This window comes from Bufo gargarizans, chromosome 1 (assembly GCF_014858855.1).
Source record: "Bufo gargarizans isolate SCDJY-AF-19 chromosome 1, ASM1485885v1, whole genome shotgun sequence".
In the NCBI taxonomy this organism is placed as follows: domain Eukaryota; kingdom Metazoa; phylum Chordata; class Amphibia; order Anura; family Bufonidae; genus Bufo; species Bufo gargarizans.
In genome coordinates this window covers 286619464-286644529 of record NC_058080.1, presented here as the reverse complement: position 1 = coordinate 286644529, position 25066 = coordinate 286619464, and the positions used below count along the sequence as shown (strand labels likewise).

At 44.4% G+C, this 25066-nt stretch overlaps 1 protein-coding gene across 1 annotated transcript in view; it reads right to left on the bottom strand.

Annotated features, from left to right (window-relative positions):
* FRAS1 (Fraser extracellular matrix complex subunit 1) overlaps positions 1-24432 on the bottom strand; it is a 436383-nt gene extending 411951 nt beyond the window's left edge. The window contains exon 1 of the mRNA XM_044304452.1: positions 23967-24432. Coding sequence (XP_044160387.1) covers positions 23967-24066 — 100 coding nt within the window. The 5' untranslated portion in view covers positions 24067-24432. The remainder of the gene's footprint in view (positions 1-23966) is intronic.
* Positions 24433-25066: the final 634 nt, after the last annotated feature.

Genomic DNA, 25066 nt, shown 5'->3' with positions numbered 1-25066 from the left:
CTGCTAGATAAGTTTTTGTTATTACACCCGCTGGTGGCTAGGGGCAAGTGGGAAAAGGATGTAGGCGAGCTAACAGATGACCAATGGTCTGACATACTAGAGGCAATACCTCTCTCTTCCTTGAGCGAGGGACGTAAACTCTCGCAGCTGTTTATAGTCCATAGGGTCTACAAGACATCGTTTTTTTTGTTCTGCATAGGTTTTAGACCTACGGCTGACTGTCCAAGGTGCTCTGTAGAGTCTGCGGACTTGATGCACATGATGTGGAAGTGCGAGAGGCTAGGGAGATACTGGAAAATGGTAACTCAGACTATACATGACGTATACGAGGTACGGATACCGCTTGATCCTAGAGTGTGTGTGCTGGGTTATGTCTCTGAACTGGCCACTAGTCAGGTACATAAAATAGCGATAGGCAGAGCGCTATATGTAGCTAGAAAGTTAATTGCCTTGCATTGGATACAGACAGCGCCGCCCACCTTAGGTGAATTCTTAGGTACAGTAGACACAATGTTAAGTTATGAACGGGTGGTATACCAGAAGCGTGGATGCCCATCAAAATTTGAGAAATTATGGGAACCATGGTTGTCATTTCGACGTCTGAATAACAATGTCTAATATTGTACTTTTGTACTCCTGTGCTACAGTGGGGCGGGAGGGGAAGGGTGAAAATTTGAGTATTGACGATTGTTTGGTAGCATGACTGATGTCAGCATTATAAAAGTTATGTCTGTATATCATCTTTACTTATGATCTGTACAACAGTGTATTTACATTGTAAACGCTCAATAAAAAAAGATCTGATTTAAAAAAAAAAAAAAAGCAAACAACAATGGATCTGTGTCACTGTCTGGTTTTAACGGGCCTAAAACTCAGGGCCCACCTGCCGGTCATGATTTGAGAATATCCCACAGAATGAAAACCTGAGGCAAGTCCTGATGTAATGACATCACCTGCTCAATACTAAGGAAATCCGGAAAACCTGACTGGCAGGTGGGCCTGAGGACTGGAGTTGAGGAACAGTTCAACACATTAATAACTTTCCAAAGAATCCATAGTGTTTAACCATGAGACTGCTGGAGAGCAGGGTGTGTTGTGCTAGATTTGGAATTTGGTGGCAGCGCTTGACTGGCGTGTGTGAACTGTGTTAGGGTATGATCTATGCTCAATCTGCAGTCTGAAAGGAAAAGTTGATTTAGACACACCAATAATTGTTCAGATTATCGGGAACGATCGTTCTCGTGATCGCTTGTTCCCGATCATCTGGCTGTCTAAATGTGCTGCCCATCACCTGATAAACGAGCAAAATGCTAGTTCATATATTGGGTGATCCTGGCGTTCGTGCAGGCACTCCAATCATGGTTCCTGGGCAGCAGATCGTGGCGTCTAAACAGCCATCTGCTGCCCAGAAACAAAGATTCTGTATGGGGACGAGTGAATGCAATACAAATCCATTGTCCTTATACTGTGGAGGTGATCGCTGCATGTAAATGCAGCGGTATCCTTCATTGAACAAGCAGCCGACAGTCGGGAAGTAACGCTTCCTTCGCGATAATCGGCTGTGACATTAGGATGTGTAAACCTGCCTTAGGATGAGTATAAGAATAAGAGAATGGAGAGAAATTAACCACTTAGGGTACTTTCACACTAGCGTTTTTCTTTTCCGGCATAGAGTTCTGTCCTAGGGGCTCAATACCGGAAAACAACTGATCAGTTTTATCCCCATGCATTCTGAATGGAGAGAAATCCCTTCAGGATCCATCAGGATGTCTTCAGTTCAGTCTCTTTGACTGATCAGGACAGAGAGAAACTGCAGCATGCTACGATGTGAAAAATGCCAGATGTGAAAAAAATAAATGTCGGATCCATTTTTCCGGATGACACCAGAAAGACGGATCCGGCATTTCAATGCATTTGTAAGACGGATAAGGATCCTGATCAGTTGGCATACGTTTGGATGGATCCGGCAGGCAGTTCCGGCTATGGAACTGCTTGCCGGATCACTCCGCCGCAAGTGTAAAAGTACCCTTACAGTTGCACCCACGTTGCCTGCTTAAATAACATGAACGGAAAGGCTAAAGATGTGCCAAACTATCGTACACGTTGTATGATAACTTTGGTGTATGGGTAGACACTTTTGTCTAACTTTAAATCACCTATTGGTTGACTTACTTACTTGACTAATTTGGTGTACATATTGTCATATCTTAAAAGGGGTTGTACACCTTTGGGGGAGCATTTGGCAAACTACCCCTTCTGAGCAGACCTGTGAAATGAAGCATACTGGCCTGCTTCCTAGCAAATTCACTCCACGGCCCTAGTGTCTTCGCTGGGCTCCCTGGATATAAACCTCCTGTTTGGTGCCGCCGCATCCAACGACAGCCCAGCGAGTGACCACTTGGTATGACGCAAATACAGATGTCAAGTGCCAGAAATGCACCAAATTTTGGTGTACTTTATAATGAAGTGAAGGCGCACGTACATTAGTAACTTCCCCCCGTTTGGTGTGATTTATAAAAGCGGGCGTTGTCAATATATTGGAGTACAAGTGATACAAAGTAGGATATGGGTAAGCGAGTCATGACAATATATTTCAATATATTTTCTTTCACACTTTGTCAACATTCTTCCTTTTGTGGGCATAGCCAAAAATGGCTGACTCCTATCGTTGACTAGAAGACAGTTGCGTTATTATGTGACAAGTGACTAGAGCTGGTATACTTTCCTCTGAGAGAAGTGTTCATCATGCCAGTCACATCCAAGAATTTATTTAAAGGGGCTATCCAGAAGTGAAAGATTGTTAGCAAGGGCCTAAGAGTGGGTTAAAAAACTGCTTCTGGTCCGATGCATATTGGGTCTCTGCTGGTCTGGACACACAGCCGACCATTGGCGGAGGTCAGTCACTGCGGCTGAGCAATTTATCACCAGTAAACTAAGCCAAACCTTGCAAATGTGCCACAACATATGATTAAGATGATGGCACCTAAAAGATATGACCTGACTCACATTTGAAATCTTAGTATTCCATATTTTCTATAACCATTATATCATTACTGAAACAAAGAGACTAGTGAACAATACAATGGTCTCATTTGGCAGATGAAGAAAGGCAATTAAGTGAATTAGCATGCTTCTATATGTTTGTAAGATTCCCATTTCTCACCTCTTACAGTCTGCTATCCTTCACGAGGAGGCTGCCAACATACAACCCATTAAAACCACATTAAAAGACAACCAGACAAGTATCATGTATACTTTCGTGTAACAGTACAATTATTATGACTGCCTCCTTTAATAACTGCAGTGGCAGCATTTCTTAAACTGGGCCAACAGCATATTAGGCAATATTCATTGATATTCATCAGAAGACTAAACCATTCTTTCATACCAATCAATGTCAAAGACGTGAAGAAAAACCAAAAACCAACTCCAAAAACAGGACGGACTGGCTGGACCCCATATTCTTTGCTGATTTTATGGCTATTACATACAGGCTCTCAAATAATAAAGATACAGAAACTACCAGTATTATCATTGAAGGGCTACTTGTACCGTTATTACCTAATGTCCTGTGCATAAGGGCTCATTCACATGACTGTAAGGGCTCCCTGCCCATATTGCAGACTTAAAGATACAGCAAAGGATAGGACATGTCCTATCTTTTGCGGAGCAGAAGTCAGTGGAAAACACTATGAAGCGCTTCTGTGGGCTCTCGGGCCATGCTTCTGCCGTATTTTGCAGATCACAGACCCATTCAAGTCAATGGGTTCGCACCGCAAGACGGGAGTCACGCGGCTGGTGCCCGTGTATTACGGACTGCTGTTTGCGGTCACGGAGCTCTTACGGTTGTGTGAATGAGCCCTAAGGGATACATTCAAGACTTGGCAAAATCCTTGTAATGGCTCAATCTCGTATAGTTACAGGCATTAAGGAGATTAGGCCGTCACATTCTCAGTCTGATCCTACGGAAGTGAAAAAGGGTTAAAATGATCACCTCCTGGTCACAAAAGGTGATCAGCTAATGGCAGAAGATACACAAGTAAAAAAACAGCAATCTTTGTTCTCCGGTATTACTGTGATGATGTAGGTTAAAAAAGGGTAATATACACAGGAAAAGGTTTTATTTTTGTCTGAATTTGTTTTAGTACATTTTTATTTGGAATTAGAAATGAAAAAAAAAATGGATTTTACAATATATACAGTACAATAACAAAAAACAAAAAACTTCTGTGCTATATCATGAAAGCCAATTCTATCTGGTTTAAAAAAAATAATACATAAAAAAAATATATATATATATAATCTAAATCATTTTGATATAGACATTCAGGCACCAAGGCCTTGGCTACAAAGAGGTTAAAGGCAATTAAAGGCTAGAAGAAGCAAATTGTACATATCCGGGAAATAACACCATGGAGCAGGTGTCCACCTACAGCTCTCATTTACATTCCAGTCTACTGTGTAATAATAGCAAGGCGACATTCCAGACATCAAAGGTAACCCATGAGGGTTTGGATGATCCAGGTAAAGTTTCCTGCCCACAATAAATATTGTAAGCCTGGTTACAATCCATGTTATCTCCTGTGGACCTATATAGTGGCTCCAAGTTTATTTGTTCCACTAATACTATTATTCTAATGAATTTACAGAAATATTAAAACAATATTCCCATACAGCACTTTATACAGTCTTCTTCATAACATTTGTATCACCTTCAACTAGAATTTCTCTACATGAAGTAGAGTAACAAAGAATCATGCTCTGCACTTCCTGTCCCGGATCCACTCATCCAATCACTGGCCTTAGACCAGCCTAGGTAGAGCATCGGGGAGCGGGGTGGAGGTAAGTATTCTTTGTCATTAGTAACATTCCCTAAACCAGACAAACCACGATTGTCACAATGTAAATTGCAATAAAGGGGTTGTTCACCTCCAAAGGCCTTTTGGGAAGACTACCCCTGGCATGGCCGGACCTGTGAAAGTAATCATACCTACCTGATCCGCACCACTGGGTTCCAGCTTCTTTGCTGCCCTGCTGCTGTAGATCTCCAGTCTTCCAGTGTCAACATCTGATTTGACGTGTTTCATGTGCCCGCTGCAGCCAATGAGTGGCCACAGTGGTGACTTGCCCCCCATGCGTCACGTGACCCAGTGACATGATGTATGGGGGACACATCACCGCTGTGGTCAGTCACTGGCTGCAGCAGCCACAGGCCTTGATGCTGATGTGAGAAGACCAGAGATCTGCAGAATCTGCAGGGAGCAAAGGTGCCAGAACTCAGTGGCAGGAATCCGGTAAGATTTCCTCCGCAGGTCCAGCCATGTTGCCTGAAAGCACTGGTTGACATGCTGTATCATCAATTGACACTCATTAAAGGCCAGACATCTGCTTGTGTAAATGGACCTTAACTCTTGAAGTCTACAGCAATTTGTCTACCCCTGTGAAAGACACATATACATCACATACAAAAACCTTTATCCTCGTACGCCTCTAAACTCTAGAAAATACCTGAAAATATCACTGAAGCTTAGAAATATTCTATGCACAGGTTTCTTAGATGCCCTGAGCTGTCACCACCACACGTCATGCTGATTGTATTTCCTTTTTAATTTTCACTCGAACAAAACAACATAAACAGTGAGAAAAAAGTCATCACACTAAGAACATTGACCAATAAAATGCTGATGGCAAAATAAAATGCAGTATATTAATCATTATCTGACCATAAAGATCTCAATAAACATATTAACCAAACTCAAAACTCTAATACAAAAATCCATAACCTAACAACACTTTTATTCCCAACCGCTGATTCAGGCTCATTTTTACAGCACGTCCACTGTGGTTACAATGAGGTTTCTACTTTACCATTCGACGCTCGAATGGTATGTTTGTGACGCTCAGCTTTTACTTTAAATACAAGCACTTCCATTATATTAAGCTTGAATATATTGTGTTTCTTCAGTGGCTGGAGTAAATTACAGTTGTGACAAGCAGAGAGGGACTGCACAAAAGTAATGAATAAACTTGCTCGCTTCCATTTAATACTTCTGCGTGAGCACAATTTGTTCCTGTTGTTCTGTGTACCATCCAAAGCTTCCTGAACTCAGTAAGAAGTCTGATATAGGAGTACTTTCAGTGAAATACAACTCATGACGCATGGAGGTCCAACCCTTTAGAGTATGTTCACACACAACAAAGTCGCTGCACATCTGTAGTGTAGTACAGTAGTAAAGTTGATTTTTAAAAGGACCTGTTAGCAGTTTTGCCCATGCTAAACAGCTGATAGCCCTAGGCAGAACAGTATAAGCATAACTTTTTGTGGAGCTTTTATTATCAGGAGTAGTGTGAATATGAACTTTTGTTCTGCTAGATTCTGGAGGAAAAGCTTCACTGTGGTTTTCGGAGATTTTTATACAGATCACCTATCCTTTGGATAAGTCATCAGTATCTGATCGGTAGGGCTTTTCAAGAAGTCAACAGTGCTCCGGTGAGCACCACAGCCTTCTCCTTTCCTAGGCCAGTGTTCATGTGTCACATGGCCTAGGAGCAGCTCAGGCCCATTCTCTATATTCTATTCTGCTGTATTCTCATGGTTGCAGAAATTTCATTGGCTCCAAATCAGTTCTATACATGTTTCTGCATCAGGTTCATGGATTTCTTCAGGCTCAAGAATGGGACAGTAGCAGAAACTCCTGCAACAAATCTGCTGCATACTCTCACTATTACTATTATTTTAGGCCAGAAACTAGCTACTAAGGGGGGTCCTAATATCCCCTATATGTGGCAGTGGATTCGCTGAAGTTATGAGGAGGCACAGGGGTGTCCAGCAGCAGTCTAAGGGTCCATTCACATGTCCACAAAATGGGTCAGAATCCGGACCCATTCATTTTCAATTGGGCCTCAAAAGATGCGGACAGCACACAGTAAGCTGTCCACATCCACACTTCCGTTCCGCAAAAAAACAGAACATGTCTTATTCTTGTCTGCAGACACAGACTAGAAAAGGCATTTCTATTTAAGGCCACTTTCACAGTCGCGTTTTGGCTTTCCGTTTGTGAGATCCGTTCAGGGCTCTCACAAGCGGTCCAAAACGGATCAGTTTTGCCCTTATGCATTCTGAATGGAAAAGGAACCGCTCAGAATGCATCAGTTTGCCTCCGATCAGTCTTCATACCGCTTTGGAGGCGGACACAAAAACGCTGCCTGCAGCGTTTTGTTGTCCGCCTGACGAAACTGAGCCAAACGGATCCGTCCTGGCACACAATGTAAGTCAATGGGGACGGATCTCTGACACAATAGAAAACGGATCAGTCTCCCATTGACTTTCAAAGGAGTTCATGACGGATGCGTCTTGGCTATGTTACAGATAATACAAACGTATCCGTTCATGACGGATGCATGCGGTTGCATTATTGTAACAGATCAGTTTTTGCAGATCCATGACAGATCTGCCCAAAACGCGAGTGTGAAAGTAGCCTAAAGTGCTGGCCAGTGCGGTCCGCAAAATACGGAACACACATGGCCGGTGTCTGTGTTTTTTTGTGGATCCGCAATTTGCGGATGGGTGAATGGACCCTAATCGTAAGCTAGCTTTCCTGCTGGCTTACATTTAGACCATTTTCTATGCCTAAAAAAGGCGTAGAAAATGATGAATGAGACGGGCCTGCTGGCCCCTCGCCTTCCCATGCCACACCCCCTTTTTTTAGACCTGACATGAGCAGGAAAAAGTCACAGATTGCGGCTCAACTAGCTGTATAGGTGTCTTTCAGGATAATAAATGACCCCCTAAATTTCTACAAGGCAACGTGGAATCTTTCCAATGTATACTGGCTCTAATATACCGTTTAAGGCTAATTTCACACTAGCGGCAGGGGACTCCAGCAGGCTGTTCCAGTGGGTTGCAGTACTTTTAGTCCTGCTGCCTCTCGCCGTGCCTCCGCCCCCATTATAGTCAATGGGAACGGAGCGGCAGTCCGGGGCACACGTGAACTAGCAGCAGGACGGATCCGACAGGCTGTTCACCCGCCGGAACAGCCTGACGGACTCCCCTGCCGCTAATGTGAAAGTACCCTAAGCATTTCCCTCATACAGTCGGGTCCATAAATATTGGGACATCGACAATTCTAACATTTTTGGCTCTATACACCACCACAATGGATTTGAAATGAAACAAGATGTGCTTTAACTGCAGACTGTCAGCTTTAATTTGAAGGTAATTACATCCAAATCAGATGACCGATGTAGGAATTACAACAATTTGCATATGTGCCTCCCACTTGTTAAGGGACCAAAAGTAATGGGACAATTGGCTTCTCAGCTGTTCCATGGCCAGGTGTGTGTTATTCCCTGATTATCCCAATTACAATGAGCAGATAAAAGGTCCAGAGTTCATTCCAAGTGCGCTATTTGCATTTGGAATCTGTTGCGGTCGACTCAAGATGAGATCCAAAGAGCTGTCACTATCAGTGAAGCAAGCCATCATTAGGCTGAAAAATCTAATAAACCCATCAGAGAGATAGCAAAAACATTAGGCGTGGCCAAAACAACTGTCTGGAACATTCTTAAAAAGAAGGAACCGGTGAGCTCAGCAACACCAAAAGAGCCGGAACACCATGGAAAACAACTGTGGTGATTGACCGAAGAATTCTTTCCCTGGTGAAAAAAAAACACCCTTCACAACAGTTGGCCAGATCAAGAACACTCTCCAGGAGGTAGGTGTATGTGTGTCAAAGTCAACAATCAAGAGAAGACTTAACCAGAGTGAATACAGAGGGTTCACCATTCACTCAAAAACAGGAAGGCCAGATTAGAGTTTGCCAAACGACATCTAAAAAACCCTTCACAGTTCTGGAACAACATCCTATAGACAGATGAGACCAAGATCAACTTGTACCAGAGTGATGGGAAGAGAAGAGTATGGAGAAGGAAAGGAACTGCTCATGATCCTACGCATACCACCTCATCAGTGAAGCATGGTGGTGGTAGTGTCATGGCATGGCCATGTATGGCTGCCAATGGAACAGGTTCTCTTTTATTTATTGATGATGTGACTGCTGACAAAAGCAGCAGGATGAATTCTGAAGTGTTTCGGACAATATTATCTGCCATATTCAGCCAAATGCTTCAGAACTCATTAGACCAGGGGTGTCAAACTCAAATTCATCGGGGGCCGCATCAGCAGTTTGGTCACCCTCAAAGGGCCGGGGGCCGGCATCTGCTTTTATAATGACAGCGGGGCCCGTGCAGTGACTATTCTACTACACGGGCCTCGCTCACTGTATAATCGTATCTCTAATAGTTAATGGTTACCGTATGTATATAATCGCATAAGGAGCGCTGTGTATTACCGGTACTTACAACTACAAGCGCTCGCCGAGAGGAGGGAGGCGCGTGACGTATGACTCACACTGCCAGCGCCCATCCTCCCAGCCTGCCTCCTCCCTCCTCTCGGCGAGCGCTTGTAGTTGTAAGTACCGGTAATACACAGCACTCCTTATGCGATTTATTATCACTTCCTATCACTTTATCATATGCAAATTACCTGTCTACCAGCGAGTAGGGGGGTTACTTGCTGGTAGCAGCCGCATCCTCCTGTCATGGAGACGCCCCCTCCTCATGTTGATTGACAGGGCAGCGAACGCGCTTGTTCTCTGGCTTGCCCTGTCTGCATTAAAAATCTGGCGCCTGCGCCGTACCTGTCTTCAGTCGCTCGCTCGGCCGCTCCATCCTCAATGCGCCTGCGCCGATGACGTCACATCTACACCCGGCGCCTGCGCCGACTGAAGACAGGTACGGCGAAGGCGCCAGATTTTCAATGCAGACAGGGCGAGCCAGAGAACAAGAGCGCTCCCTGCCCTGTCAATCAACATGAGGAGGGGGCGTCTATATGACAGGAGGATGCGGCTGCTACCAGCAAGTAACTGCCCTGCTCGCTGGTAGACAGGTAATTTGCATATGATAAAAGTACGTTTTTAGGAGAATCTACTGAACCAAAATGATATTATAACATTATGTATTGTTAAACTGCAGTATAGGGATTATAAGTAGCCCAAAAAAATAATAAGACTTTAGTGGGGTGACAGAAGCCCTTTAAACACTGTTACATTACACTTCAAATGCTTTATATTTATACCTTTTTAGAAGTGATTATCTGGTGTCAGGACTGTCTTGGTCAGGTTGAAAAACCACTGCTGCACTGTCTGCAGGCAGGGCACAGTGGGCACTGGGCTGGGCACTACTTGGGCGCTGGAGCTGGACTGGAGAGGAGAAGAAGAATGATTTCAATTCTCCCTCCCTGCCTCTCTCTCTGATGTCACTTCCTGTGTGGACTTGACTTCCTTATCAGAGAGAAGGAGGGAGGGACTAGTCTGGGAGGCAGGGGAGGAGCGAGGAGGAGCGAGGAGGAGCAAGGAGGAGCAAGGAGGAGCAAGGAGGAGCGAAGACTGGAGACCGGAGACTGATTGAACACAGTGAGTGAGCAGCTGCGCTGCCTGACATCATTCACTGTTACACTGTAGTGACTGTGTAGACTAGAGGAGGGAGGGACTCGGGGAGGCTCGGGAGGAGCGCTGGCTGCCTCAGCTGATCACCCGGCCCCGGCTGCCGCAGTGAGTGACAGCAGCTAAGCTTATGCGATCGGAGTCGGACATCCACACTGCAGTTTGTCAATCCCGGACGGGTGGCAACCCTAGGCTACGCGGGCCACATGACGAGGTCTGGCGGGCTGCGGGCCTTATGTTTGACACCTGTGCATTAGACGGTGCTTCACAGTGCAGATGGACAATGACCCAAAGCATACTGCAAAAGCAACCAAAGAGTTTTTTTAAGGGAAAAAAGTGGAATGTTATGCAATGGCCAAGTCAATTACCTGACCTGAATCCAGTTGAGCATGCATTTCACTTGCTGAAGACAAAACTGAAGGGAAAATGCCCCAAAAACAAACAGGAACTGAAGACAGTTGCAGTAGAGGCCTGGCAGAGCATCACCAGGCATGAAACCCAGCGTCTGGTGATGTCAATGCGTTCCAGACTTCAGGCTGTAATTGACTGCAAAGGATTTGAAACCAAGTATTAAAAAGTGAAAGTTTGATTTATGATTATTATTCTGTCCCATTACTTTTGGTCCCTTAACAAGTGGGAGGCACATATGCAAACTGTTGTAATTCCTACACCGTTCACCTGATTTGGATGTAAATACCCTCAAATTAAAGCTGACAGTCTGCAGTTAAAGCACATCTTGTTTGTTTCATTTCAAATCCATTGTGGTGGTGTATAGAGCCAAAAATGTTAGAATTGTGTCGATGTCCCAATATTTATGGACCTGACTGTACATTCTTCAAAGTGGCTTCAAATAAGAGTTCCAGTTTAAAATGCAATGGCTTTACAACAGATAAAACTACACTAGGAGGCAGCTATATGCAAGTGGTTCTTTTCCTCCTGAAGGTTACTGGGTCTGGTCTCCACGAGGCTTCCTCTCATATGCTGCTTTTTGTAATGTACTTTATTACTTGTTCTATTCTCCATTATTACTTGCAGGGAGTTTTTGCTCGTTGCCCTTTATAATGCGAGACCTCACTTAGTAGATGAACTGAAATGTTTATCCTTACGTTATTTTCCTCGGATGAGACGTGTTCACACTATTTCCATTGTAAGGCCTCATGATTAACCATTCACTTCAATGGGGCCGCAAAAGATGCAGACAGCACTCCGCGTTGCTCCGTTTGCGGCCCCGCAAAAAAAATATAACATGTCCTATTCTTGTCCGCGCTTTGTGGACAAGAATAGGCATTTATCTTGGCGGCCACCCGTTCCGTTCCACAAATTGCGGGAGGCACACGGGTGGCTTCCTTTTTTTGCAGACCGCAAAAAACTGAACGGTCATGTGCATGAGGCCTAAGGGTATTTGTACCATGATGACCTTCCTCTACTTTATACTCCTGCAGGAATGTCATTTATATTATTGGTGGCACTTCTTCATTTTGTTCTCTGGCCCTGTTTCTGTATATTTGATTTAATGAAGATCATCCATCTGTTCTGCAGAACTCCTGTCAAATCCTGTGCCCAGCATTTGTCTCCTCACTGCCTGCAGCTACTCAGTAAAGCCTTCAACCCCGAGTCTGTGAAGCTGAAGAGGGTAATGTTTTTCTTCAAGAATCCAGGGAGAGAGCAATAAGCAGCAGCCGGCAGTACAGGAGGACATGGCCAGCACAGTGACGTCTTGTGTACAGACACATATCTGTTCTCTCAGGCTTGTGCATAAAACATCATCAGAGCAGGGAGAGAAGCTGACATCACAGGTCATGTGACCCTCAGTGAAATCTGAAAAAGCAGCACTGGAGATAAAGTAAGTGAATTGTAAAGTCCTTACATTTGCCTAGTTAGAAACATGCAAAGAACCAAAAAATTACTCAGACAACCCCTTTAAACCATAGGCTGTAATAGTATAATATAGCAGTCTATTGAACTTTTAGGCCCCTTTCACACGGGCGAGTATTCCGTGCGGGTGCGATGCGTGAGGTGAACGTATTGCACCCGCACTGAATCCTGACCCATTCATTTCTATGGGGCTGTGCACATGAGCGGTGATTTTCACGCATCACTTGTGCGTTGAGTGAAAATCGCAGCATGCTCTATATTGTGCGATTTTCACGCGACGCAGGCCCCATAGAAGTGAATGGGGTGCGTGAAAATCGCATAGCATCCGCAAGCAAGTGCGGATGCGGTGCGATTTTCACGCACGGTTGCTAGGAGACGATCGGGAAGGAGACCCGATCATTATTATTTTCCCTTATAACATGGTTATAAGGGAAAATAATAGCATTCTGAATACAGAATGTATAGTAAAATAGCGCTGGAGGGGTTAAAAAAAAATAATAATAATTTAACTCACCTTAGTCCACTTGATCGCGAAGCCCGGCATCTCCTTCTGTCTCCTTTGTTGAATAGGACCTGTGGTGAGCATTAATTACAGGAACAGGACCTTTGATGACGTCACTCCAGTCATCACATGGTATGTCACATGATCTTTTACCATGGTGATTCACCATGGTAACATATCATGTGACGTACCATGTGATGACCGGAGTGACGTCATCAAAGGTCCTTTACCTGTATTTAATGCTCACCACAGGTCCTATTCAACAAAGGAGACAGAAGGAGATGCCGGGCTTCACGATCAAGTGGACTAAGGTGAGTTAAATTATTATATTTTTTTTTTAACCCCTCCAGCGCTATTTTACTATACATTCTGTATTCAGAATGCTATTATTTTCCCTTATAACCATGTTATAAGGGAAAATAATACAATCTACAGAACACTGATCCCAAACCCGAACTTCTGTGAAGAAGTTCGGGTTTGGGTACCAAACATGCGATTTTTTTCACGCGAGTGGAAAACGCAATACAATGTTTTGCACTTGCGCAGAAAAATCGCGGGTGTTCCCGCAACGCACCCGCCTCTTATCCGGGCCAAAAATATGACGCCCGTGTGAAAGAGGCCTTACAGGCATCTTACAAAGCCCTGCCTGATGCATCTGAGGAATTAAATGATCGGGATCAAAGCTATCTCCAATCACAGTCATTGTGGCCAGGTGTCAGCTGTATCACACCGCCAGCACTCGCCGTGTATGAAGTGGGCTCAGCTCCTGGTCCCGCTCTATACATTCCCTGTACACAATGTACAGTTATGTCACGTGCACAGAAAGGTTAAAAAAGGGACAAAAAAACAAAACAATTATGGTGGATTAGTAGATGGATTGGACTGAACGGATGACTAATTGAAAGGCACTAGTACATTCAGTTGAACTAGCTCTAACAGTGAATTTCTTGGTGACACACATTGAATGACACCTACAATTTTTTCAGATAGTGACACACATCTTTTTTTTTTCTAATCTAATTTTATTTTCTAACTGAAGACTTTTTTATTCTATTTCAGCCATCTTGCCTGAGCTGTTCTTAACAGCATTTACAAATATGCTTTACAGCACCCACCATGGGCCACAGCCACAATGGACAGGTGGGGGCTCCCTTTACTTCTATGGGAGAGTTTTCTACGCATGAATGCTCTCCATGCAGAGGTTGGGGGGGGGGGCAGACAAGCTCTGATATAACCTATTGTGAATGGTGATATTATCTGATATATCATCTAAACATATAGATGATATCTGTCATTCTGATCCTGCTTGTAAAGATAAGACAATAACTGCAGTAAGGAGATCTGTACAGACCAAGAAGTAGCTCCTGTTATTTGGCTTATGCTAGGTTCACATCTGTGTCAGAGAGCGTAAAATAAAAAGGATGAAATACAGCGGCACGCACCAGAATTTTGTCCAGCAAAATGCCAGCATTATAGTGAATGGGACCCATCGGGTGCTGGCGGTGTCCGGCATATGCTGCATCCAACGGTTCCAGAATCCTAGCGCTAATGTGCACATAGCCTTAGTGGCCTGTGTGAAACCTGCAGGATTTTATATTCATGTAGATAGCCTGTATAACTGGTCTATTAGCCTTGCCCTGCACATTTGAACAGAACAGCGTGAAATATTATAGGGCTCTGGAATTCGGGCGTAATCTCTTCCTTAATCTACCTTCAATTCACCAGCAAAGCAAACAGCTAGAGAGAGCTCCTTAGTTAATAAGGTGGGAAACAAAAAACTTGAGCACAATCTCCGGCCTGACCTTAAACATCCCCTCCCCCCTCTTTCTTCTCCGAGGAATGGAAATCTCAGTAAAACAAACAGCGTGCTTAGGAGCGGCAGGTCCTGGTAGTGCCTAATATTCAGCTACAGTAATCCCCTCTGTGTGTGGAGGAGATTGTACAGCTCCCTGCATTCCTCTAGGGCTCCACACAACAGGTGGTACCCTTCTTATAGGGTGGCAGCACAAATAGACTGCATCTTAAATTCCTCTGGCAGGCGACGGTTTTCCAGAAACTGTCAGCATCAATTATATCCTTGTAAAACTAAATGGAACTTGGGAATATTGGTTGTCAATTGATACGAGTCTTAGTGAAAATAGTTCTACCGCTATTCTAGAGCGGACATAATGGGACAGTCGATGAGGTCACCATTAGGGAGCATTCACACGACCGTATGTATTTTTCCGTTCTGCAAAAAAATACGGAAGACATCCGTGTTGTATCAGTTTTTTTTTTTTTTTCAGGACAGGTTGTAACAATGCCTGTTCTTGTCTGCAAAATGGACAAGAATAGGACATGTTCTGCAGAATGGGCATACGGATGGCGGACCGTACACGCATTTTTTGCGGTCTCATTGAAATGAATGGGTCTGCAACTGATCCGCAAGATAATGCAGAGTAAAAATACGGTCGTGCGAATGGGGCCTTCTCATGACTTCCCACCGCATGGCTGGGGAGACTGTAATGTGTAATTGTATACATTGGAGGCTGGAACTTCTCTAGCTTTATAATCCCTTTCAAATTTGGCCAGTATTACGCTGTAACACCACAACCCCCCCCTTGCCCCCAGCTTCCCACTCAGGGCCTGATCTGGGCTCCTTATGGTCTCTGGCCTATAAACTCCTGGATGGGTCACGTGCATCGCTGGGGCCAATCACTTGCCTCTGCAGTGACGGGTCTCCAAGCAGCACAGGAAAGATATCCATGTGTCTACGTGGAAAAGTCATTTATTATCTCAGATTCCCTTTTACCAAGGTGATAACATCTTGAGCTCCACTTACACATCATTTCTATGTTGCGTTGACTTATAGTATGTACTTATTAAAAGGGACCTGCACCTATATCCAGAATGGAGCCCCGCAAGGTGGTCGCTGGAGGACTTTGGTCTGGCCACCACCAAGCCGGCTCCCCATAGAAGTTAATAAGAGCCTACCGCGCATGCGCGGCCCCGCTCCCATTCATTTCTATGGGTCCGATGGAAATAGCCGAGACAGCGCTTGGCTATTTTCGCCGGCCCAATAGAAAATGAATGGAGGGCAGCTGCACATGCACAGTGCGCCCTCCTTCACTTGCAGGGCTCCGTTCTGAATATAGGCGCGGGTCCCAGCAGCTATAAGACAATGGGCACATATCCTAGCGATATGCCCCCATTGTCCATGATGAGACAACCCCTTTAATAATTCTTTTTTTATAACAGGCAGGGCCACTATTACAATATTAAAGGGGGGAAAAAAATGATACTAACAATTCTGAAGCCCCTCCTTTTCAGTGCCACCTAACCTACAAGCCACTGAAAGGGAATGTCTCATCAGAAAATGACCTATTGTTTAAATTACATTTTTATCTTTAATGAATTTTTTAAGAATTTTTGGTGATGTTATTTTTAACCTTTTCAGGACCCGGTGATTTTCAATTTTTTCATGTTTCTTTTTTACCCCCAGCCTTCCCAAAGACATAACTCTTATTTTTCATTCACATTGCCCTATCAGACCCTGTTTTTTGCAGGACAAGTTGTACTTTCTAATGGCACCATTTATGGTTGCATATAATGAAAAACAAATTCAAACGGGGGTGGAATTATTTAACAAATAACACAATTCCGCCATAGTTTTATGGGTTATGCGTTCACTATGTGGTAAAACTAACCAGTTACTTTCATTCTGCAGGTCAGTACTATTACAGCGATACCACATATCTATAAAACAACTTTGGAAAAAATTATCTTTTTTTTTTGCATCGTCATATTCTCACCCTTTACTTTTATGTCTACGGAGCTGTGCGAGGGCTCATTTTCTGTACTTTTCATTGATACCATTTTGGGGGGTGTATGACTTTTTGATCACTTTTTATTATTATTTTTTGTGGCAGATAAAATGACTTTTTTTCTGTTTTGCCGTTTGCCATATGGGTAAATATTTTTATATTTTAATAGTACACGCACCAGTACAATTTTTAAATTGTTTAAACTTTATACTTTTTTTTCTTTTTACACTTTTTAACAGTTTCTCTAGGGAAGAGAGATTGCTTCTCCCAAAGACTCCAATGCATTAGAGTATGCAATCAACATTATCATCGATCGTATACAATAGTCCAGGGCTATGGCGTCTGCTGCACTTGTGAGCGGGTGCCATCTTTAAACCTCGGTGGGGAAAAAAAGGTTGGATGTGACAAGTTTTAACATGCCCGATCCAAGAGGTGCTTTGCACTGGCTTATTACTCACTCTCAACTGAAAACACGTGAATGCTCGGCCAAAGAGATTATGCATGTGTATGGGAAGTTTGTAAGAAACATTTGTTAACCAAACGACTTGCAAAACTGAGATTGTCAGCTCTCGCTGTGGTTGTCAGCCCATTCTGCATATCTCAGTAAATCTGGAGCATATTTCATCTATTTCATTTAATGTTTGTGTGTGTCGTTAAAAAATATCAACAGTATCCACTATAACAGTGACATCTACAGCACCCCGCCCCTTTAACAGTGAACTCCACAGCGGCCTGCCCCCTTAACAGTAACATCCACAGCACCCTCCCCTTTAACAGTGACCTTCACAGCCGCCGCCCCTTTATTAGTGACCTCTACAGCACCCCTCTTGTTAACAGTGATTTCCACAATAACCGCCCCCTTAACAGTTACCTCTACATAGCTCAGTTCCCTTAAAATGTGACCTCTCTGTTAAGCAGCCCGCCCCCTTAACAGCGACCTCCACAGCAGCCCGCCCCCTTAACAGCGACCTCCACAGCAGCCCGCCCCCTTAACAGCGACCTCCACAGCAGCCCGCTCCCTTAACAGTGACCTCCACAGCGGCCTGCCCCCTTAACAGTAACATCCACAGCAGCCTGCCCCCTTAACAGCGACCGCCACAGCAGCCTGCCCCCTTAACAGCGACCGCCACAGCAGCTCGCCCCCTTAAAGGACATACCCATAATTTCACCCAGGCAGCCCCCCTAATGTTAGCATCAGAGCATTTCATGCATTAGCTGCAGGGAGAAAGTCACCGTCCCTCCCACCCTTGCAGCTGACAGAAATAGATTTTTATAATCCCTGTCAGCTGCGGAGTGGGAGGGCGTGACCTAACCGGATCAGGGGCGTGGCTTAACTGGACCTATGGGAAGGGTTTTTAAGTCTGTTTTTTGAGGGTGGCATCAATGGCCACCCTACCTGCCCCTGAACTGTGACCTTCACAGCACTCCTCTCCCTTAACAGTGTCATCCACAGCGCCCTGCCCCTTTAAAGCTGACCTGCGGCAGTGAAGAAAAATGGCTGAGATGTTATGGAAACCTGGTGTAAAACTGTGTGTATGTGGAGACTAAGGCCTCTTGCACACGAACGATACGGATTAGGTCCGGATGCGTTCTGGAAAACTCTTACCATTTTGCAAGCAAGTTCAGTCAGTTTTGTTTGCGATTGCATTCAGTTTTTATCGTGCGGGTGAAATGCGCATTGATGCATTTTTCACGCGCATTATAGAAAAGTGAATGTTTATAAACCATCAGTGAAAAACGCATCGCATCTGCACTTGCATGGGGATGAGATGCGTTTTTCACAGAGCCCCATTCACTTCTATGGGCCCAGCGTTGCGTGAAAAAAGCTGAATATAGAACATGCTGTGATTTTCACGCACAAGTTATGTGTGAAAAGCATCGCTCATGTACACAGCCCCATTGAAATGAATGGGTCCGGATTCAGTGCGGGCGTAATGCGTTTGCATCACGCATGGCACCTGCGCAGAAAACTCGCTCATCTGAAAGGGGTCTAAGGACCTGCGAGCTTCTATTGGCTGATAAGGGACATGTGACCGTGTGTATGGCAGTTGGGATATGAAGAGAAAGACCTGCAGGCTTCTATTAGCTAACATAGGTCATGTGATGGGCCATATTTGATTCTTTTTTTTTTTTTTATATCTCAGGAACGGTACATCCTAGAGAGAGGAGACCTGGTCTAAAACCTTGCCGGACACCTGATGTACCTGTGTGCCAAATTTCGTGATTGTAAAGGCGACGGTGCAGATTCCTTTAGCGAACATACACTCAGCTTTATACATTAGATATCTGCATTGCTGAATAACTATGCATTTATCATTCGGGAAAAGCTGAGTGACAACCTGGAGTTAGTTATCAGGAATGCAATAGTGACTGCAACAAAGCTTTCTTATGAACTGAAGTAAAATGGATGATTCTTTTGTTTTCCATTATTTAATTTACCACAAAACTTATAAATCAGTTGTTTTCCTGTCCAAACATAGCATATAAATTAAATATCAAGTTACAGAAAGTAGTAATATCAATCATAACTCGGCAACAATTGGTTTAGCAATTGGATATATTTGTGATTGTAAGAAGTACTACAGGTTTTTCATGAACTATTGTAGTGTCCTTTGTTTGACTTTCTCAGTCAGAGCACATTACATCTATAAGGCTGGGTTCACACTTGAGCGTTGCGCAAACGCGCATTTTTATGCGCGTTTTTGTAATAGTAAACGCGCGTTTGACGCGCGTTTGTGTGATTCACTACAGTGTCCTATGGCCACAAACGCCCCAAAAGTCGCTCATGTACTTTTTGGAGCGTCGGGCGTTTTACAGCGCGATCGTACGCGCTGTAAAACGCCCAAGTGTGAACCATTCCCATAGGGAATCATTGGTTTCTCCTTGTTGAGCGTTTTACAGCGCGTAGGAACGCGCTGTAAAACGCTCAGGTGTGAACCCAGCCTAAGAGCTATGCTCATCAGGGGCATCTTTATGTAGGCCTAGCAAGAGAACAATACAGCTTTCACACTGTTATCCCAATTCTACTCATCTACTAGCAGACATGTTCCCCTCACAGCAGCAGTGAACCAATAATAGGTTATCTATCTATATGGGAGATTTAGCTCTCTGGTGGCGATATTTTCTAGCTAATTTTAAAGGTATAGTACTGCCGAACTGAAAAAGAAAACTTCTTTAAAGAATGTCTTCTATGAATACCCCTTTCTAATTGAAGCGTCCCTTTAAAGAACGTTCCAAGACTGATCTTCCTTAGGCCTCTTGCTCACGAACGTAGTGCATCCGTTCCGTGCATTGGGGACCGCAAGTTCTCTTTTTTTTTTTTTGCTGTGCAGAGGCACGGACAGAAACACCATGGAAAACGTTCCGATCCGTGTTTCCGTTCTGCAGCTTCGTGAATGGGTCTGCATCCGTGATGCGGAGTTCACACGAGCCGATGCACGTGTATTGCGGACCCGCCGTATGCGGGCCGCAATACGGCCATGGGCACATGTTTGTGTGCAAGAGGTCTTAAAGGGGTTTTCTGATAATTGCGGTCACAGTCGGCCCCCCAAAAATCAGCAATTATTAAAAAGAGCACACTGCTCCTTTCTGAGCAGTGTGGAGCAGCGCCTAGGTGCAACGAGAGAAATAATGACACCCTCATTGCACCAAAGGCCTAATTTGCATATAAAGAAAAAAATATAACTCGGGAACAGAGCTTCGGATCAACAAAAGAAGAACCGTTTTTTTAATCAGGTGAACCACGGCTATGTGTCTACGTAAAAAGGTGGAAAATGAGGTCACTGGTGACAGACTCCATGCATGATGCATCTCCCATCAACGCTGGACAAATTAAGGCGCACAACGTTTAATAAATCCCCTGCATTACAGAATATAATGTGTCACCAGTGAGCCTGTTACCCACAGTTATTGGCTACAATCTGAGGCCTCATGCCCCAACCGTATTTTGGATCCATGTCGATCCGCATTTTTTGTGGATTGCACAAGGACCTATTCATTTCCATGGGTCCAGATCCACAAATTATAGAATATATTGTATTCTTGTCCGTAATACGGACAAGAATAGTAATTTCCAGTAATGGGAGGGAGAAAAATGCGGATTGCAGACAGGTGTCTGTATTTTGCGGATCCATGGTTTGCGGGCCCCAATACGGACACGGTCTTGAGGCCTGAAGTACTCCTCTCATCTCCTCCAGTAATCAAAGTTCTGAAAAGCTTTTAATGGCAAAACAAAGATAACAATGAGTTTTGAGCCAGCATTCCTAATGATCGCTCATGTGAAACCTGACAACTACCCAGGCGCTGTCCAAAGATACTGACAACAAGTCAAAAATGACAATGCCAGGTGGGCCTCAGAAGCGGCGTACCACGGAAATACAGGGAGGGAGTGGAATATACACATAAAGGCAGGGATGTGAAACAAACCATTATCTATAGGAGCTCCATTTATAACTAATCCACTCCAAATGTGATACAACAGTCCAGGAAGCTGAGATATACTATTTGCCAATAGGACTGCTTTCCGGCCCCTTTACACTGGCCAATGATCGAGGCAATTATTGGGAAAGAGTGTTGCCTATGAATGCTCATTTCTGATAATTGCCCTGTGCCAACAAAGGAGCGAACACTCGGTCATCGGGTGACGGCATCGCTGATGTGGGCAGCAGATTGACCTGTGTAAACTGTGATCTCTGGCCCAGAAATAATGATTTTCTACCGGGACGAGTGATCGCAGCAGCTATAATTCATCTCCAAACCGTGGAGGAGACTGCTGCCTGCAATCGCAGCTCTCAGGAATGAACGGTTCCTTCATGATAATTGCCTGCTGCTTCGGCCCGTGTAAAGCTACTTTCACACTAGCGTTTTTACTGGATCCGGCAGGGTTCAGCGAGAACGCTTCCGTTACTGATAATACAACCATCTGCATCCGTTATGAACGGATCCGGTTGTATTATCTTTAACATACCCAAGACGGATCCGTCATGAACTCCATTGAAAGTCAATAGGGGAGAGATCCGTTTACTATTGTGTCAGAGAAAACGGATCCATCTGCATCCCAGGACGGAAAGCAAAATACAACATGTTGCGGTTTGCTCTCTGGTCTCGGAACGCAACTAAACGTAACGGAATGCATTTTGGAGCACTTTGTTCCGTTCTGTTCAGTTTTGTCCCCATTGACAATGAATGGGGACAAAACTGAAGTGTTTTTTTCAGGTTTTGAGACCCTATGACGGATCTCAATACCGGAAAACTAAAACACTAGTGTGAAAGTAGCCTAAAGGAGACTTTGGTTGCCCCTGTGCCATGAAGAAGACACTGCAAGCAAAAAATATTCAGATTTATAAGCCAGGAAAAAGATGACTTCATGACAACGTAGCAGCACTAAAGCATCCCACAGTGTCAGGACCCCCCAAACAACTTCTCGTATCTCAGCTTCTGGACCCCCATGTGAGCTAAGGGAGGGGGATATTGGGAATACCTAATGTCAAGTGGCCGATGTAGGTCAATAACATGGTGGTATACTGGGGTAACCTACAATTAGTATGCTGGTAAAAAGTATAAGAATGGGAGATTTCCCTCTGCGCACAATAAGACTGGGGGAGAGATTCTGTCAGCTACAGATGAAAGATACCCTCAATACTGGCCGGACCGCCTCATACCAGGGAGACCTGCAGCAGTTTATATACATGACTGCCAGGTGTCACTGGGCACTATAATAATATTATTTATATAGACTTTGATCACTCAGACACGTGCCAAAAGAGTGCCCTTCAGGTTATGGCGTCTCTCGGTTGGTATACCTTTCATTAAACTGGATGATAAGGAGCTGCTGACGATGCCTTTTAAATACAACTGTATGAAAAAAGTAAACCATACAGAATAGGAATGAGAGTCAATGGCAAAGACATGTAACTACAGGCGTTTGGTCAGAGCAACTTTTCAAAAACATACGCCGAACATGGGGCGAACCGCGCTGTACAAATACTGGCACGCCATCCTGTGCCACATGCAGGGCATATCAACTGAGAATGGCAAGGATGTAGCTGGTGCAGCTCACAGTCACTTTCCGTGGTGATAGATAGATTAATATTACATGAATTGATGTATACATAAATAGATATGTACAGATAGATAGATATGAGCTGAGCAGAGAGATAGATTGATGGAAAGCTGATAGATAGATATTACATGAATTGATGTATACAGAGATAGATAGATATGAGATAGATAGATAGATAGATAGATAGATAATAGATAGATAGATAGGAGATAGATAGGAGATAGATAGATATGAGATAGATAGATAGATATATATGAGATAGATGGATATGAGATAGATAGGAGATAGATATGAGATAGATAGATAGGTGATAGATAGATAGATAGATAGATAGATAGATAGATAGATAGATAGATAGATAGGAGATAGATAGATATGAGATAGATAGATAGATATGAGATAGATAGATTTGAGATAGATAGGAGATAGATAGATAGATATGAGATAGATAGATAGATAGATATGAGATAGATAGATATGAGATAGATAGATATGAGATAGATAGATAGATAGATAGATAGATAGATAGATAGATAGATAGATATGAGATATAGATATGAGATAGATAGATAGATATGAGATAGATAGATATGAGATAGATAGATATGAGATAGATAGGAGATAGATAGATATGAGATAGATAGATAGGAGATAGACAGTGAGATAGATAGATATGAGATAGATAGATAGAGATAGATAGATATGAGATAGATAGATATGAGATAGATAGATATGAGATAGATAGATAGATAGATAGATAGATAGATAGATATGAGATATAGATATGAGATAGATAGATAGATATGAGATAGATAGATATGAGATAGATAGATATGAGATAGATAGATATGAGATAGATAGGAGATAGATAGATATGAGATAGATAGATAGGAGATAGACAGATATGAGATAGATACATATTAGATGAGCAGAGAGATAGATTGATGGAAAGCTGATAGATATTACATGAATTGATGTATACATAGATATGATATAGATATGTACACAGAGATAGATACATATTAGATGAGCAGAGAGATAGATTGATGGAAAACTGATAGATATGAGACAGATTGATCTTTACCTGTGCAGCCACACAAGTTGTATCTACATTATCTGACCACACAAGGTAAGTGTATGGGGAAGGGGCTAGCAGCCAGGTAAGTGTTCACCTACAGTGAAGTTGATCCATGTACATAGCTGTATGTATGAAGGCTACTGACCTTCTGACTGGGAGAAGAAAGCTGCGAATCCCAGCACAATCACTATCATCTGACGCCTCTGGTTCCTGTCCATCCTAGAAGGAGTTAATCCAGCAGACATGGTCGCAGGGCCAGGTAGTGTGGTCACTTGGAGGACTGGATGATTAGGGCTCGTCCTCTGGGTCTCTGGCCATGGTGTGGGCGGAATGGGCTCAGTCCCAGCAGATCCAGGAATAGGGACTCCTTCGGCTGCCTGTGGAAAGTTGTGCCGTGCTCAGGTGGACATGTGTATCAGCAGCGGCCGGCCTCTCTCCTCCTCCTCCTGCCCTCAACTTTCCTGCCCTCCCTCTCCAGGGACTGCCTGCCCCAGAAAGAACTGGGCGCCTGAGGAGACGGCGCTGGCCGGCCCTCCTATCAGTCAGGAGGCGTGTGCCTGCCTAGGAGTGAGGGGAGACGTGCCCTGCGGCTACACATGCTCTCAGTGTGGGGAGGGCAAGTGCAGACTCACCCCCGGGAAGAGGTGGGAATACCTGGGTGGCGGCAGACTATGTCACAGTGGCAGCGCTACCTGGCATCATATAGCCTGGACGCCCGCACCCCCTCCTCACAGCCTGTGATGGTGGCAGAGATTCCACCAGGTCACGTGACACCGAGCAACCTGATCCCCTCACAGTGCTGCCGAGTTCAGAGTCTGTACCGGGGATCAAAGCTCCGGAGCCTCAGTGCATGAGCGGGAGCACGAGGCCGGTAGGTGAGCTTGTGACCGGGGCCACCGTACTGAGTGCTAGAGGGGGTGACCTAATAGGGCACCAGTGTCAGCCCCTCACACATGATACAGCCCATGCCCCCTCACAGAGCTTCCGAGTTCAGAGTCTGTACCGGGGATCAAAGCTCGGGAGCCTCAGTGCATGAGCGGGAGCACGAGGCCGGTAGGTGAGCGTGTGACCGGGGCCGTACTGAGTGCTAGAGGGGGTGACCTAATGGGGCACCAGTATCAGCCCCTCACACATGATACAGCCCATGCCCCCTCACAGCGCTGCCGAGTTCAGTCTGTCCCGGGGATCAAAGCTCCGGAGCCTCAGTGCATGAGCGGGAGCACGAGGCCGGTAGGTGAGCGTGTG